Consider the following 15,234-nt stretch of genomic DNA (forward strand, 5'->3'; position numbering starts at 1 on the left):
AAATAAAATTATCAAAAATATTTTTAAAAAACAAGTTCACAGACTTGAAAGAACCTCTGTCCTAAATCTTCTTATGCCCCAACCATATGAATAATATTTCTGTAAAGTTTAATGGCTGCTTGTCATCTATATAATGCATAATTATATAGCATAATATAGTATAAAAAAAGTATAATAAAAATAAACATTAACCTTTTCCCCACCAGAATGAACTCTACTTTGTGACAATGAAAAACAATCACATATTTTCTTTTCTCATTCCAGAGATGCTACCATCTCCTCTGACCCTTAATGAAGGTTAGCCACTGGCAAACTTGAATTCTTCTTGAAAAAAGGACACATCATCTCATAAGAAGTGAAGAGCATCAGTAACAACTCTTCTGAGACATGTCCCTTTATGTTTCTGACACATTTGTGAGCCCAGACCTCTGCAATCCCTTTGAGGTAAGATAAATAAATTCCCTTTAATGATTAATTCTGTTTACTGATTGTTAGTTGCACCTTGAAGTAGTGTACAGAGTGTGAAACTAAGGTATAGCCACTTCTCAGATGACTTACAATTTAAATTGGACAGATAAGTGGAAAAGAAACATGAACTCAGCATTAGTAACAATTAGTTTAAAAAAGTTCTTCAAGATTAGGGATATATGAGTTGAAGTTGGTTATGAATAGAAGTCTTAGTTTCAATACTGTTCAGTGTTTTGCAGTTTCTTAATGATAAATTATTGTATGTTTGCTCTGAATCATTTCTGATAATGCTATCTTCAATTAACTTTTTTTTTTATTTTAAACCCTTAACTTCTGTGTATTAACTTATAGGTGAAAGAGTGGTAAGGGTAGGCAATGGGGGTCAAGTGACTTGCCCAGGGTCACACAGCTGGGAAGTGTCTGAGGCCGGATTTGAACCTAGGACCTCCCGTCTCTAGGTCTGGCTCTCAATCCACTGAGCTACCCAGCTGACCCCCCTTCAATTAACTTTTGAAACCCCTTCCAGCCAAACTAAGTCTCTCTCTCTCTCTCTCTCTCTCTCTCTCTCTCTCTCTCTCTCTCTCTCTCTCTCTCTCCACATATATATAAAATACACACACACACACACACACATACACATTTACTATAACTCCTGAAATTTTGCTTATGCTGTTCCCTCTCTTTTTTCCAGTCACTCAAATTCTACTCATACTCTGCTTCTCCATAGAGTCTTCCAGACCATCTTGTTTCCTACCATCTAATTCCTAAAGCACTTATTACCAATTAGTCATTTGACAATTAATCCAATATTGCTTTGGGAGATTTCAAGCATTGTTGCATTTGTCTAAAACCTGAAAATGAAAATCATACGCTTTGCAAACTACATTACCAAGTATGTGATGATTATTTGTAATATACAAAATAGCAATACTAATTTCAGCTCATATTTGGAGAGGACCTTACTGTTTACATGGTGCTGTCTTTTCATGAATCCTGTGAAGTAGGTAGCACAAGCACGATTGACATTTCAAAGTTGGAAGGGCCCTCCAGGTCAATCCCTTACCTATTACCTAAATCCCTTCTTCTGACATTTGAACACCTTCAGTGAGCAGGGATGGAGGAAAATTTACTTTCTGATATGGAAGTCCTTTTGATTTTTGGTCTATACATTTAAGCCAATCTAATTATGAGATGAAGAGACAGCTAGGTAGCTCAGTGGATAGAGCCCTGGGCCTGGAGTCAGGAAGACTTGAGTTCAAATCTGGCCTTAGACACTTCTTACCTTCATCACCCTGCATAAGCCACTTAACCTTGATTGCCTAGCCTTTGCTGCTCTACTGTCTTAGACTTGATATTAAGACAGAAGATAAAGGTATAAAATAAAGACTGAGTTCAAATCTGGCCTCAGGCACTAGCTGTATAACCCTAGGCAAGTCTGCCTGCCTCAATTCACTGGGGAAGGAAGTGACAAAGTCTTCAGTATCTTTGCTAAGAAAACCCCATGGACACTATGGAGCATAGAGTCACAAGAATCAGACATGATTGAACAAATCATTAGATAAGGGAGTTCTTCTCTGGAGCCAAAATATGCTCCCTTGAAACTTCTATCAGTTAGTCTGATTCTCTGAAGCTACACAGCCTATCTTATACTTTACAACTATACACTTGATCATTTGTGCAGTCAATCAACAAGTATTTATTAAGTGACTATTTTGTGTGTACTGTTGTAGATGCTAGGGGTACAAATACAGAGAATGAAAAAAACTCTAACCATACTCACTAAATAAATATTCAGTGATTAATTAATTAATTGCAACAAGGGTAGGGTAAAGAACCAGTCACAGGAAAAAAGGGAGATGATGATCACTATCAGAGACGAAGATTCCCCCGCAAGTGAACAAGTGTTTATAAGTATGTAGGTGCTAGGCTAAGCATTGCAGATATAAAGAAAGGCAAAAACAGTCCTTGACTTTAAGGAGCTCCCAATCCAATAGAAGAGACAACATGCCAAAAAAAAAAAAAAAAAGACTGAGGGAATTGGTTACATCTTAGCTTAACTTTGCAGGGCCTCCTTAGTGCCTATACCACAAACGGTGCTTAATAAATGTTTCTTGAATGATCTGAATTGATGCTGCCAATGGGGAAAGACCATATTACCAAACATGCCTCAGAGAATGAGACACCTGTGCTGGTCTTTTTCTGCTTTCTTGAACTCTGAATGGTTGCTGCTATTGCTATCAAGTTAAACTATTGCATTATATTGGTCTCCTAGATTAATAGTGGGTAACTTTGATACAGCAATTTAAGATTTGCAAAACACTTGACGCATTTGTGAAAACAATCTATCACTTCCCTTTTACAGACAGATTTCTGAGGCCCAGAACACAAGTGACTTGTCCAAAGTCACATAGCTAGTACAGTAAGTGCTTGTGGCAGGATTCAAGCTGTGGCTTTCTTGATAAAGTTCTGAACTTTATCCACTAGACCACAGAACTACTTAGATAAAAGGTGTCAAGCCTTGGCTCTACAACATTTCCACGTCTGGCCAGGATCAGATTAAAAATGCAATTAGGAAATATTTAACAAAATAAGTAAAAATATAGTTAAATACAGAATGTTAATGTAATTTTCCAAGCCAATATGTGACCAGCAGGGAAACTTATTAGTGAGCCCCAGTTCTTTTGGATTTTGCCTGGTGCTCTGTGTCTAGCTTAGCTTTCTAGGTAGCAGTTACTTTGTTGATTCTGTCACCAGTCCTTTATTATTATTTTTTTATTTTTAAATTTTTATTTTGAATATTTCCCCCTAGTTACATATTTCATGTTCTTTCCCTCTCCCCCAATTCCCACTAACCCCCCTTAGCCGAAGCACAATTCCACTGTCAAGGCCTAATTCCATATTATTGAAAATTGGACTAGAGTTATTGTTTAGTGTCTACATCCCCAATAATATCCCCATCAGCCCATGTGTTTAAGCAGTTGTTTTTCTTCTGTGTTTCTCCTCCCACGGTTCTTCCTCTGAATGTGTCACCAGTCCTTTAAAGGTATCTTGCCCAGCAAGATACTCCTTGTGGGAACATCACCTCTGACAAATATTTTTGAAGTAGTAATTAGGAAGTGGGCAGCTAGGGGATGCAGTGGATAGAGTTATCTTCCTGAGTTCAAATATGACCTTAGACACTAATTCTGTAACCTTGGGCAAGTCCCCTAACCCTGCTTGCCTCAGTTTCCTCATCTCTCAAATGATCTAGTCAAGGAAAGGGCAAAAGATTCCAGTACTTTTGCCAAGAAAAACTCCAAATGGGGCCAAGAAGAGTTGGATACGAAAGTTTTTTGAAGTGTTAAAAAAAAAAAGAAAGCTTAAAAAAAAGGTTCCATGTTCTGGTGAAGGTGATGAGGTAATAAACTTTATTTTTCAGCAACTATCACACCATTGGTGGTGATTTATGGGAAACATGACAGGTTGCTATGTTTGTTTTTCTAAATGTGGCTTGACTTCATGGAACCTCCAGGTAAGTTAGGGGGCTTAGTAATGGGCATTCCTCTTTCCCTTTTGATTAATTGCTATAGGGCAGTCTCCAAACTTTTTTTGACTCTGTACTTTTATCAGGCTAGATTTTTGGTTTTTTTTAGTACATACTCAGACTGGTAATTTCTGAGGTCTTTTCTACCCCCAGCTCTATGATTCTGTGATGTATATAAGTGTTGTTATTTATAAGTTACAAACCTATACTACAATTCTAATAAATATGCATATCACAAAACAAAAAACTGAGGTTAAAAAAGGATAGTATAAAAATAAAGTAATGACTCCTTAGAATCAGTAGGGAGCCACTTGGATTTATTGAGCAGGAGTAACATGGTGAGACCTCTCCTTTAGGAAAAATCACTTTGGCAACTGTGGGTAGGATGCAGAGAGAGAAAAGTAAATTAGAGAGACCAATTAGGAAAGTGTTGCCATAGTCCAGGTCAGAGCTGCTGAGGACCTGAATTAAGGTGGTGGCTGTAAGAAAAGAGAAACTGGACAGTCCAACACGAGATATGCTATTGGTAGAAATGATAAGATTTGGCAACTGATTTAAAATATGAGTAAGAGAGACTTCTTGAGTATCTAGGATGGTAGCATTTTCTAGAACAATGGGGAAGCTCAGAAGAGGAGTGTATTTTCAAGGGGTAAGACACTGAGATCTGATACTGTAACCAGAGCATCTGGTGGTGCAGATTGTAACCCATACAAGCTTGCTCATCCCGTGCCAGTCACTGTTTAGCTTAACACTGGAAAAGGCCGGTGTGTATGACTCAGGAGGGGCTTTTCCAATAGCCTTTGCACTTAAGATCATAGATTTAAAGCTAGAAGGGACTATAGGGGCTAGGTGAGTTCCTTGGTTAGATTATAACTCATCTTTCCACCCTCTGACTGTCTGATCATACAAGCCTTGGTGTCATGCTTTGGTCTGTGAAGTCTGTGGATTATTAGTCTATTGCTGATATGCAAGTGCTCTATAATTTAGTTTTATAAAGTTATTCTGGGGACACTAAGAAGTTGATTGTGTATGTGACACACTTGAACAATGTTATTGAGCCAGCAAGTACCTTTAGGAAATGAGATTACCAAATATTCCTGACCCCAAGGCCCACTATTTTATCTTGCCTACAAAAGGTAAATATACTGCGAAAGGGGAGGCATACATGTTCTTAAATATTAACTTGCTTTGGGTGTTGTTTCCTCCCTTAAGTTGTAAACTCCATGAGGGTAGGGCCTCTCTTTCAGCTCCTTTTGAATTTCCAGCCCTTGCCTGGCACATAGTAGGCACTTAAATGTTTATCGAATAGAACTGAAATGAATCCTATCCCAAGAGTGTCAAACCTCCTCAGTGCAGCTGGGCCAGATAAAAAAATGTGATCGGGAAATATTTAACAAAACAAATAAAAATACAACATAACACGACATTTTAAAACCAAGTCGATGTGACTCAGCAGGGATCTTACCATAAGAATGAGTCTCCCACCCTGCTTTCCTCAATTCTGAGTTTGACTCTCCTGCTCTACACCACTAGGTTATTCCAAGGCTGAGTCTTCTAAGAGTGGTAACTTTGGGTGGGCCCAAGCAAAGCACCCATCACTCACTCCCCCTTCTCAGACTTGCAAGAAGCACGTGGTCACTCTAGTCTCGCGCCCTTGTCAACCTACCACGCCCTATTTACATCACTTCCGGGGCAGCAGCCATTTTTATTGAGGTCCTTCCAGGATGCCAATTGGGGTAGCTAGTCCTAATGAGCTTACTGAGCAGGCCCGATGAGGGGAACCAATTACCATGTTATCCACTTCTCCATCTTTTGGAGGCTACCCAAAATACCAGAAAAGCATAACGGTTGAGAGGGATTTTCAGGTGGATTCATGGGAGACAATGAGAAAAGGTACACAAAACTCAACAGGGACCCGAGGGTACAGAGCATTTCCTCATCTCCTTTTGGAGAATTGCAAATATAACTCGTCACTACACCTCATCATTATTTACCACTAATGACGACCCCAGAGCCAGGCAGTGGATTCTAACTACACAACTCCCCACCTTCCTGAGAGTGTGGGGGATGATTCTCCCAAAGATGGCAGAAGGAGAAGGTACAGAGAGAAAGGAGGAATTATGGTGGGCGCCTCCTTCCCAGTAAAAAGGTCTCTACCTCCACCTGGACTACAGGTGGGCTCCTGCTAGCTTCCTGCCGCTGCAGACCGCTCTGCCTGGGTATCCATAAGACTGAACGATCCAATCGCAAACCCCGTCCCTTTTGGGGGTGAAATGGTGAATCCACCTAAGCTGTTCCCTCCCTCTCTTGCGTTCCCAGCGCCAATCCCGACCGAGCTTCCGTGAAAACCCGGAGCGGTGGAATTCTGCCCTGGAGGGGCAGACGCTCCGGGCACGGGGCATGCTCAGTAGCCCGGACCCATTGGGTCGCCAATAGGAGGCCGTCGCGCCGGTCTGGGATCGGCTCCGCGGCGGCGACGTGAGCACGCAAGGGGGGCGGCGGCGGCGGCGGCATCGGCGGCGGCCTCGGTGGCAGCGTCTCTCTCTCTCTCTGCCCCTGGGCCCTCCGGTGGCCAACCCCGCGAGCGAGATGTCGGACTTCGACAGCAACCCGTTCGCGGACCCGGATCTCAACAACCCTTTCAAGGTGAGCGACTTGGCCGGCATTTTGCACCCAGCCCTCTTGGCCCCGGCGGACGCACCTCCGCGGGGACACCGGCACAAGTTTGGGGCTTTCTGGCCCTTCTGAGCCCGCCTGGGTTGAGGACTGGCTAATGGCAGGTGTGGGGTTCCACCTCCGTGTGGCCCCGGGGACTTCTTTGCATTTAGGGGAAGGGGTCGTGCCTCCCCCGCCTCCCCCCCACACCCCCACCCCCCGGGAAGGGCGGCGAGGGGGTGTTTTGGTAAAGAAAATGGCCCGGGGTGGGTAGGAGGGAGGAGGGGCATCGAGGAGGGGTGCTGGAGGTGAGGAGGAGAGGGGCTGGGTTGTCATGGGGACCCGGGCGGGTGTCTGCGGGGGAGGGTGGGGTGCCTCTAGAAGGAGGCTGCTAGCTACTGCGTGGGAGTGATGGGAGAAGTGTGGTGGTGGAGGAGGAGGTGATGACAGGTACTGCGTTGTACAGAGAAAAGCGGTTTTTGTATTTGCTGCTCCTCGGCACCTACTCTGTCAACCTTCAGCATGTTTGGTGATGGGGCGAAGGGGTATCCTGAATATTAATTTCAAAATAAAAGTTGATGAAAAAAGTATTAAAAAAAATTCTTCGCCCACCCCCACTGATGAGTGATGGTTTTCAAGGCATCTCAACTGCCCCGTGCAAGGTAAAACAGCAAGAATACTTTCCGAACTCCTCTCTTTGTGCGTCACATAGTCTCTTGGTTCCATTTCCTAGTTCATCTTCTCTCCCTTCACTTGACTGTTACAGCTTTTGCAATACTTGCTCGTGGAACAGTTAAAGGAAGTGTCCAATTGTTTGTTCTGTGAGCTGATTGCCTCCCACCCAGTTTTATTTAATGGAAATGCTAACTGCCTCATTGAAGGTGCTCTATATTTCATAAATGAATACTGCTATTTAGTGAATGTGAATCCGACCCCTTTCTCTAATCTGTGAAAAGTTAGTTGTCCTTTGATTTCTCTTGGGTATTTTGGCAGGTAACTGGAATAAGCATGCAATTGCAGTAATCGAATGTGATTTTGCAAGTTTTTCTTTGAGCCTTCTGTTAAATATAAAAAATGTAAACTACAAATGTAGTACTGGTTTTGTCTTTTAGTAGGCATTTCTGAAAGGAAGAAAAATTCACTTCAGATTTTAGTCAAAGAATCCTTATGTCTATGTCATGCTGTGTTATAGCACTATTGAGTTTCTAGCTCTTGTTTATATGAGAGTTTTTCCTGTGCAATGTCTCCACAGATAATGTAATAAGATTCACAGAATTTCAGTTTTTTTTCCCTTAAGTAATCAGAGGAAGGCTTCAGAAACTGAAAATATCAACCTTTAGAAAAAGAAACATTTTCTCCAACAGTTATATTTCAGCATTCGTTCTGCCTTTTTTTTCATAGATTTATTCTATATAATGCCTCTTTTCACATTTTTAGCTTCTTGTTAGCTCAGTACATTTTTGTGGCAAAGACTGCTGCTTTGTCATTATGTTTTGCTCTGACTCTTCCCTTTCTGACACTCAAACTTTGCAGCAATTCCATGCAAAAAGTAGTTTTAAATAATGCTATTCCATGTGACATAGTTTAGTTATTTTAAACCAGATACATTATAAGAAGGGATACTTTCAGAGGTAATTGTCTACGCTCAGAAAATGTTAAATATGTCATGATATAATGTTAAAGGAAGTAAGACTTTTAGTTCTTAGCACATAACCTAAATTTAGCACTTTTTAAATTATATCTTCAATTTTTCACTCTTTTAATCTCTATTATTTTTTGCTCTTGTCAACATACAAATACTTCCACTATATTTTGTCATATTTCTCCTTTACTATTTCTTAATTTTTCCTTTTTCCAAAATTCTGTAGCTACATTATATATTTTTCCTTCACATTTGAACTGAGCTCCTTGTACCTTAATCTCTGTGGTGACTAATTTGACTAATTTATATGTTCTCAGGTCAATTTTCTGGACCAATTTCATTTCAGAGCCTAATGGTCCTTTCAATCTTTGAATCCATGTACAAAATTTTTGCTTTGAAACTTTATGGTCTTTTGATTACTTATCACCCCTCTTTAAGTATATTTTGTTTTCTATTGTTCTTTCTTGTTTTTCCATAATTAGTATTTCTTTAATTGTTTTTCCTTTATGTTAGCTAGGTCATCATAGGCACCTTGGCAGTCAGTGATAGTTTCTGATATATGGCTCAATTTTTGCTTAGAGAATGTGTCAGTAACATTATGACATACAAGTTTTCAGGCTATTGTAAAATTACTATTACTTTAGAAATTAAAGTCGTGTTTACATAGTTCAAGTTTATATTTCCCCAACACCCTTAATGTACACATAATTGTAAATTGTTTTAATTATACATATTTTTCATAAATTAAAATTTTCTAACTTTAGACACACCATATTGTATACTTAAGATTGGTGGCAATCTCACAGTTGCCTACTATATCAAGACCTTGCCCCAGTGCTGCCTCACTTGGCCACCAATACTTTACCAGCTTACCTAGGGAGACTAATCAGATAAATAATGCCATTGCCCTTATAAAGGTATATCAAACTTTCCATTGCTCTTCTCTTAATTTGGGAACTAAAATATCTCTTCTTGGTCCTCAATTCTTTATGTTGTATCCCATTAGAAAATAAACTGCCTCCCTTACCTTCTAAGACAAGGACTGTTTTCCTTTTGTATTTTTATCTCCAATGGTCTGCACTGTGCTTAGCATATAATACATTTTTGTTATTCAGTTATGACTTCTTCATGACCCGTTTGAAGTTTTCTTGGTAGAAATACTGGAATGGTTTGCTATTCTTTCTCCAGCTCATTTTATTGATGAAGAACTGAGGCAGAATTAAGTGACTTGTCCAGGTTTAACACATCTAGTAAATTTCTTGAGACCAAATTTGAACCCAGGAAGATGAGACTTCCAGATTCAAGGCCTGGTGACACTGTACCCACTCTGCCACCTAGTTGCTCCAAAAAATGTTTACTAAATTGTTTTTCTTTAATTAAAAAAATGGCCAAGATTAAAGTGAGGTTTGGACATCTCAACATGCCATCTTGAGTTGATATCAGCTGGTTTAAAGCAGAAGAAAAAACCCATGTAGTTCCATAGACATTCAATGAATGAAATTTTCACTAATCCTGAATTTTACAGTAAAAATAAATGTTCATTTTATTTTCACTTAAAAAAAAATCATCATGAGACAACTTTTTGTAATGGATAGAGAACTTAGATTCAGAGCTAGCAAGTCCAAAGTCTGGTATCAATATTGACAGTTTCACTTTGAGCAAGTCTTTATTCTACACAACTGTGACTGTAAGTTGCAGGGAAAATGTAGGTCTGCATCAGGTAGAGAGTTTCTTCACTTTGGGAGCTGTCTAAACCAGTGAAGTTCCAGGTTCAGCCTCTTTTCTCTGTCATTTTTGTTAACCATACATTTGAAAAACTAAGTAGATGACAGTATAAGATGACATTATGAGACATCACAAGGAAATTGGTAATTTTGTGCCTAATGAGAACTGTAATTAGGAGGAATCACTAAGGATTTAAGTCAATAGTTGGTAAACATTTTGCTGTTATTGTTCAGTTTTCTGACTCTTCATGACTCGGTTTGGGTTTTCTTGGCAAAGATGCTGGAGTAGTTTGCCATTTCCTTCCCCAGCTCATTTTACAAATGAGATAGCTGAGCCCACCTGGATTAAGTGACTTGCCCAGGGTCACACAGCTAGTTAAGTGAGATTAAAGAGGTCAGATTTGAACTCTGGAAGATAAAAAGTTGAGTTTTCCTGATTCCTAGCCCAGTGCTCTTATCCTTTGCATCACCTGACTTCCCAAACATTAAGTACTTGTTTTGTGGTTGGTGCTGTGCTAAGCCCTGGGAAAAGATGCAAATTCTAAAGCAAAGATAGTCCCTTCCCTCAAGGAGTTTACAATTGAACTGGGGCAGATAATGCACCAAAGCTGAAAAGGGTATGAGTGGGTGGGAGCAGACAATCTGGGCTGGGTTAGAAAAGCAAGAAAAGTCCCAAAGAATTGTACAGTTGTGTAGTGTTGCAATAATAGGATTTAAATGGTCAAGGATTTGTAAAATTTAATGTCTACTATATACTGCACACTTAGATAGTGGGGATACAAAGACGAAGGAGCTAACATTCATATCTGTGATTGAACAAGTTAAAAAACTACCAACACAAGCTGAAATACAATAGAAGTACAGGCATAATGGTTATGAAGGGCATCTGAGAAGACTAATTAAACAGACATTGAGTACCTGTTGTGTTAGACACAGGTAAAAATGAAACTCATCTTTCCCTCAAGGAGCTTATATTTTACTGGGGAGGGGCAGGCCATACAACATGTACACAAATAAGTAATTACAAACTATTTTGTTGTGAAACTTACATGATGAGTTAATGTGAAGCTCTTTGCAAACTTTAAAAAGTTACATAAATATCATTAATATACAGAAGATAATATAAAATAAATTTGATAGCACTAACAACTGGTCAGGAAAGGCTTTATATAGGAAGTAGTGTCCCAGATGTAGAAGGAAAAACTAATCTCTATTTTCCATATATTGGGGACTTCCAAGATAAAGACCCAGAGTTGAGAGGTAGAATTTGCATATATATACAGCTTCTTACAAGAAATGACATTACAGCTGGGACTTGAAAGAAAGGAAAGACTTAAACAGAGAAAGAGCTAGGCACAGTAGACAGCAAACTGAGAATCAACCTTTCAGTGCTGTCTCAGATCCTTATTTACTTGAGTGACTTTGGGCAAGTAATTTAACCTCCCTGAACCTTAGTTTTCATATTGGTAAAGTGAGAAGGTTGGACAAGATGATTTCTGAGGTTCTTTACTGCTCTACATCTAGGATCCTACATGTGAATAGCTTTTATGAAGATGTGGACTGGCAGAAGATGAGGGAATGGTCAATAATCTATTTAGGGAAATCAGAGAAAGGAAGGTAGAACCAAATTATGGGCAATTGTTACTGTGCTAACAAAGGATTATAGGACATTGTCCTAGAAGGAAATATTAGAGTTCATTTAATCCAAATTCCTCATTATACAGAAAAGGAAACTGAGATTCAAAGAGGTTACTTGCTTAAGATCACACAGCAGAATGGGTTTACTGCTTTCTTTACTACATTATGCTTGCTACCTTTTAGAGTTTTGCCTGTTTTAGTACTTAAACCTTCACAATAATGTTGTCTTTAAAGCCCATTCCATTCAACTGCTTGAATAGGTTTTTTTTCATTTTTTTCATTTCATTTTAAAAAATTAATTAATTAAATTTAGAATATATTTCCATGGTTCCATGATTCATATTTTCACCTTCCCCTCCTTCCTCATTCTCAGGTAGCCAGCAAATAATTCCACTGGGTTTTACATGTATCATTGTTCAAAACCTCTTTCCATATTATTAATTTTTTCAGTAGAGTGATCATTTAAATTCAACATCCCCAATCCCATACCCTTCAAACCATGTGATCAATCATATGTTTTTCTTCTGTGTTTCTGCTCCCACAGTTCTTTCTCTGGATGTGGATATCTTTCTTTCTCTTAAATTCCTCTGGATTGTCCTGGGCCATTGCTCTGGATCCTTGCATTGCTGCTAGTAGAGAAGTCCATTATGTTTGATTGTGCCACAGTATATCAGTCTCTGTGTACAATGTTCTCCTGGTTCTGCTCCTTTCGCTCTGTATAAATTCCTGGAGGTTGATCAGTCTCTGTGTACAATGTTCTCCTGGTTCTGCTCCTTTCGCTCTGTATAAATTCCTGGAGGTTGTTCCAGTTCAAATGGAATCCCTCCAGTTCATTATTCCTTTCAGCACAATAGTTTGAATAGGTTGGCTTAATAAATAAAGCCCCTTGGGTAGAATTTTTAGAGAACTATGTTAAATCAAGGTTCCATTTTAGGTGATACAGTGGAGAGTGCTAGACCTGGAGTCAGAAAAACTTGAGTTCAAATTTGTTCTCAGACTCTAGTTTATGAACCTGGACAAGTCACTTAATCGTTGTCTGTTTCCTCAACTTTAAAATGGAGATAACAATAGCACCTACCTTTATGAAGATCAAATGAGATAACATTTGTGAAAAAACATTCAGCACAATGCCTTGCACATAATAAGTGCTATTATTATTACATATAATATAAATAAAAATAATTTATTTTATCTGATTTTAAAATGAATAGGTCCCAAATGAGTTTTGATAGACTTTTACACCTTCCATTCTACTCAACACCTTCACTTTGGAAGAAGATAGTAATTTTTACTTTTATTTCTTATTAAGTTGCATCTCTAAAAGTTAATATAGTCTAAATAAAACATTTTTTAACTTTTCTTTTTTTTTTTTAGATGTTTTATAGGATTGCCATAAAAACGGTCTAGAATTTTATGGTCATAATGGACCTTAAAGATTATATGATCCATATCCTTAATTTTGTATATGAGAAGACAGGGCCATAGTGATTCTGCCCCTGTCACATAGTTGGTGACAGATTAGGAATTTCATGCTAAGTCTCCTGATTTACTGATCTCTCCTCTTTCTATCTTGCCTGCTTACTTGCCTCAGTTGGGCCTTGGCCCCCTTGCTCTTTTGGTGTCTGGTTCTCTATGAGACCTTTACAAGGAATTATTTACAATTTATTGTTTTTAACTTTAGCTAACCACATTTTTCTTAGCTATTTAGTCAGGCGGGTCCCTGATACTCTTAATTCTTCTGAAGTGTAGGTAGTATCCAGTTGGACTAATGTGGTAAAAAAGCTGATTTGTTGATTCCTGCCAAGTCTGCATTTTAAATGACCTGTTGGTAAAAGGACACTGCACTGCAGTTTAGAAGACAGTTTGCTCTGTACAAGGTTGATATCTTAGGAAAGTTATTTGCCATGATAAGAAAGAAACAAAAAAATCCTCCAAGTATATTTGAAATGTCTCCAAAACTCTGTATGTGAAATTAATTTCCCCAAAAGAATGCTGTTTTTAAATTAACTTTATAAAACAAAAGAATTAATATAGGGCAAATTTCATTTTAGCAAATATTAATGCAAAAAATTTGTATAACAGGATTTGTGCTGATATTTATAGAAATAAGGAAAGATTTTCTTTCTAAAGTGGCAGTAGGGCAGATGAGTTATCTTGAATATAAGATTGTGATATTCTTTGGCTTATTACTATAGTGTCTATTTTGTGTAACATGAAACTCACTTTATAGAGTAATTTTTTTAAAAAATTCAGTAATTTTTCTCAGTTTCTTCTTAAACTGCTAGTTGTCAGGAATTGTTATTAAAAGGATTTACATTATGAAATGTTATTTCCTGTTCTTGATGACATTATTTTTACTTTTTCCAAATGTTGTGTCTGCGGTTGAAGTTATTTGATAAAAAGTTTTATTTAATAAAAGGATGGATATTAAATTCATTAATCCAGTTAGTAAAATTTGTTTCAAAAATAGTTACAATTAAGTACTTATTTTTAAATGGTCTCTAGTGATATAAATGAAATCTTAACTAACTAAACATTCATTAAAAAAATCATGATGTATATGCTGATTCATGAAATACATAAAAAAATGAAAAAGGCCTTGCAACAAATAGTGTATATTCACTGATTATAACTTTGTAAAATATTTTATGCACTAATAGTAGGAGATAATTTTGGAGATTGGTGGGTTAGAATTTAGTATTTATTAGGTGGTTGGGTAAATTATTTTTATTCATATAATTAAAAAAACTAGTCATTAGAGAGGCAGTAAAGTGGATTGAAGGCAAGACCAGGGGCCAGGCAGACCTAGATTCAAATCCTGTCTCAAACACTTATTAGCATTGTGACCCATGGCATATCTTTTAACCATTTTTTATCTCAGTATCCTCATCTGTAAAATGAAGGGGTTGACCTGGACCTGTAATACTGTTTTTTGTTTTTTTTTTTACTTTTATTTTTTTTTAAACCCTTAACTTCTGTGTATTGGTTCTTAAGTGCAAGAGTGGTAAGGGTGGGCAATGGGGGTCAAGTGACTTGCCCAGGGTCACACAGCTGGGAAGTGTCTGAGGCCAGATTTGAACCTAGAACCTCCGGTGTCTAGGCCTGACTCTCAATCCACTGAGCTACCCAGCTGCCCCCTGTAATACTGTTTTGATGCTAAATCTGCTATTTAAATTTTTTTTTTCTCCATGAGATGGAGGCTTTGTTGTGCTAGTTAAATTGTTCAGTTTTTGCCAAACTCTGAATAAGTGTTGTTGACACATAGTCAGGACTTAAGTCAATTTTCATTGATTCATTCAACTAATGGGATTATAGATAAAGAGCTTGAAAGGACAGACATTAGGGATCATTCAGTCCAACTCCCCTCATTTTGTCTATAGATGAAGAGACTGAGATTTGGAGAGCTAAGTCACTTGTCCAAGGCTACTCAGGAACTTAGCTAGAATTTGAATCCAGGTGCTTTGATTTCATTATAACACACTGCCTTCTACAGCGTCAAAGATAAGTATGAGTGCCACTCTGGTAGTAATTTAAAATTTGATTCTAGAGATTAATAAGGATACATGGAAGAATAATGAATGTGT

At 38.2% G+C, this 15,234-nt stretch overlaps 1 protein-coding gene across 3 annotated transcripts in view; it reads left to right on the forward strand.

Annotated features, from left to right (window-relative positions):
- Positions 1–6,529: 6,529 nt before the first annotated feature.
- SCAMP1 (secretory carrier membrane protein 1) overlaps positions 6,530–15,234 on the forward strand; it is a 100,576-nt gene continuing 91,871 nt past the window's right edge. For all 3 annotated transcript variants that reach the window (XM_044663220.1, XM_044663228.1, XM_044663237.1), the window contains exon 1: positions 6,530–6,637. In XM_044663220.1, the coding sequence (XP_044519155.1) occupies positions 6,581–6,637 (57 nt within the window). In that variant the 5' untranslated portion in view covers positions 6,530–6,580. The remainder of the gene's footprint in view (positions 6,638–15,234) is intronic.

The sequence above is a fragment of the Gracilinanus agilis genome, chromosome 1 (assembly GCF_016433145.1).
Source record: "Gracilinanus agilis isolate LMUSP501 chromosome 1, AgileGrace, whole genome shotgun sequence".
In the NCBI taxonomy this organism is placed as follows: domain Eukaryota; kingdom Metazoa; phylum Chordata; class Mammalia; order Didelphimorphia; family Didelphidae; genus Gracilinanus; species Gracilinanus agilis.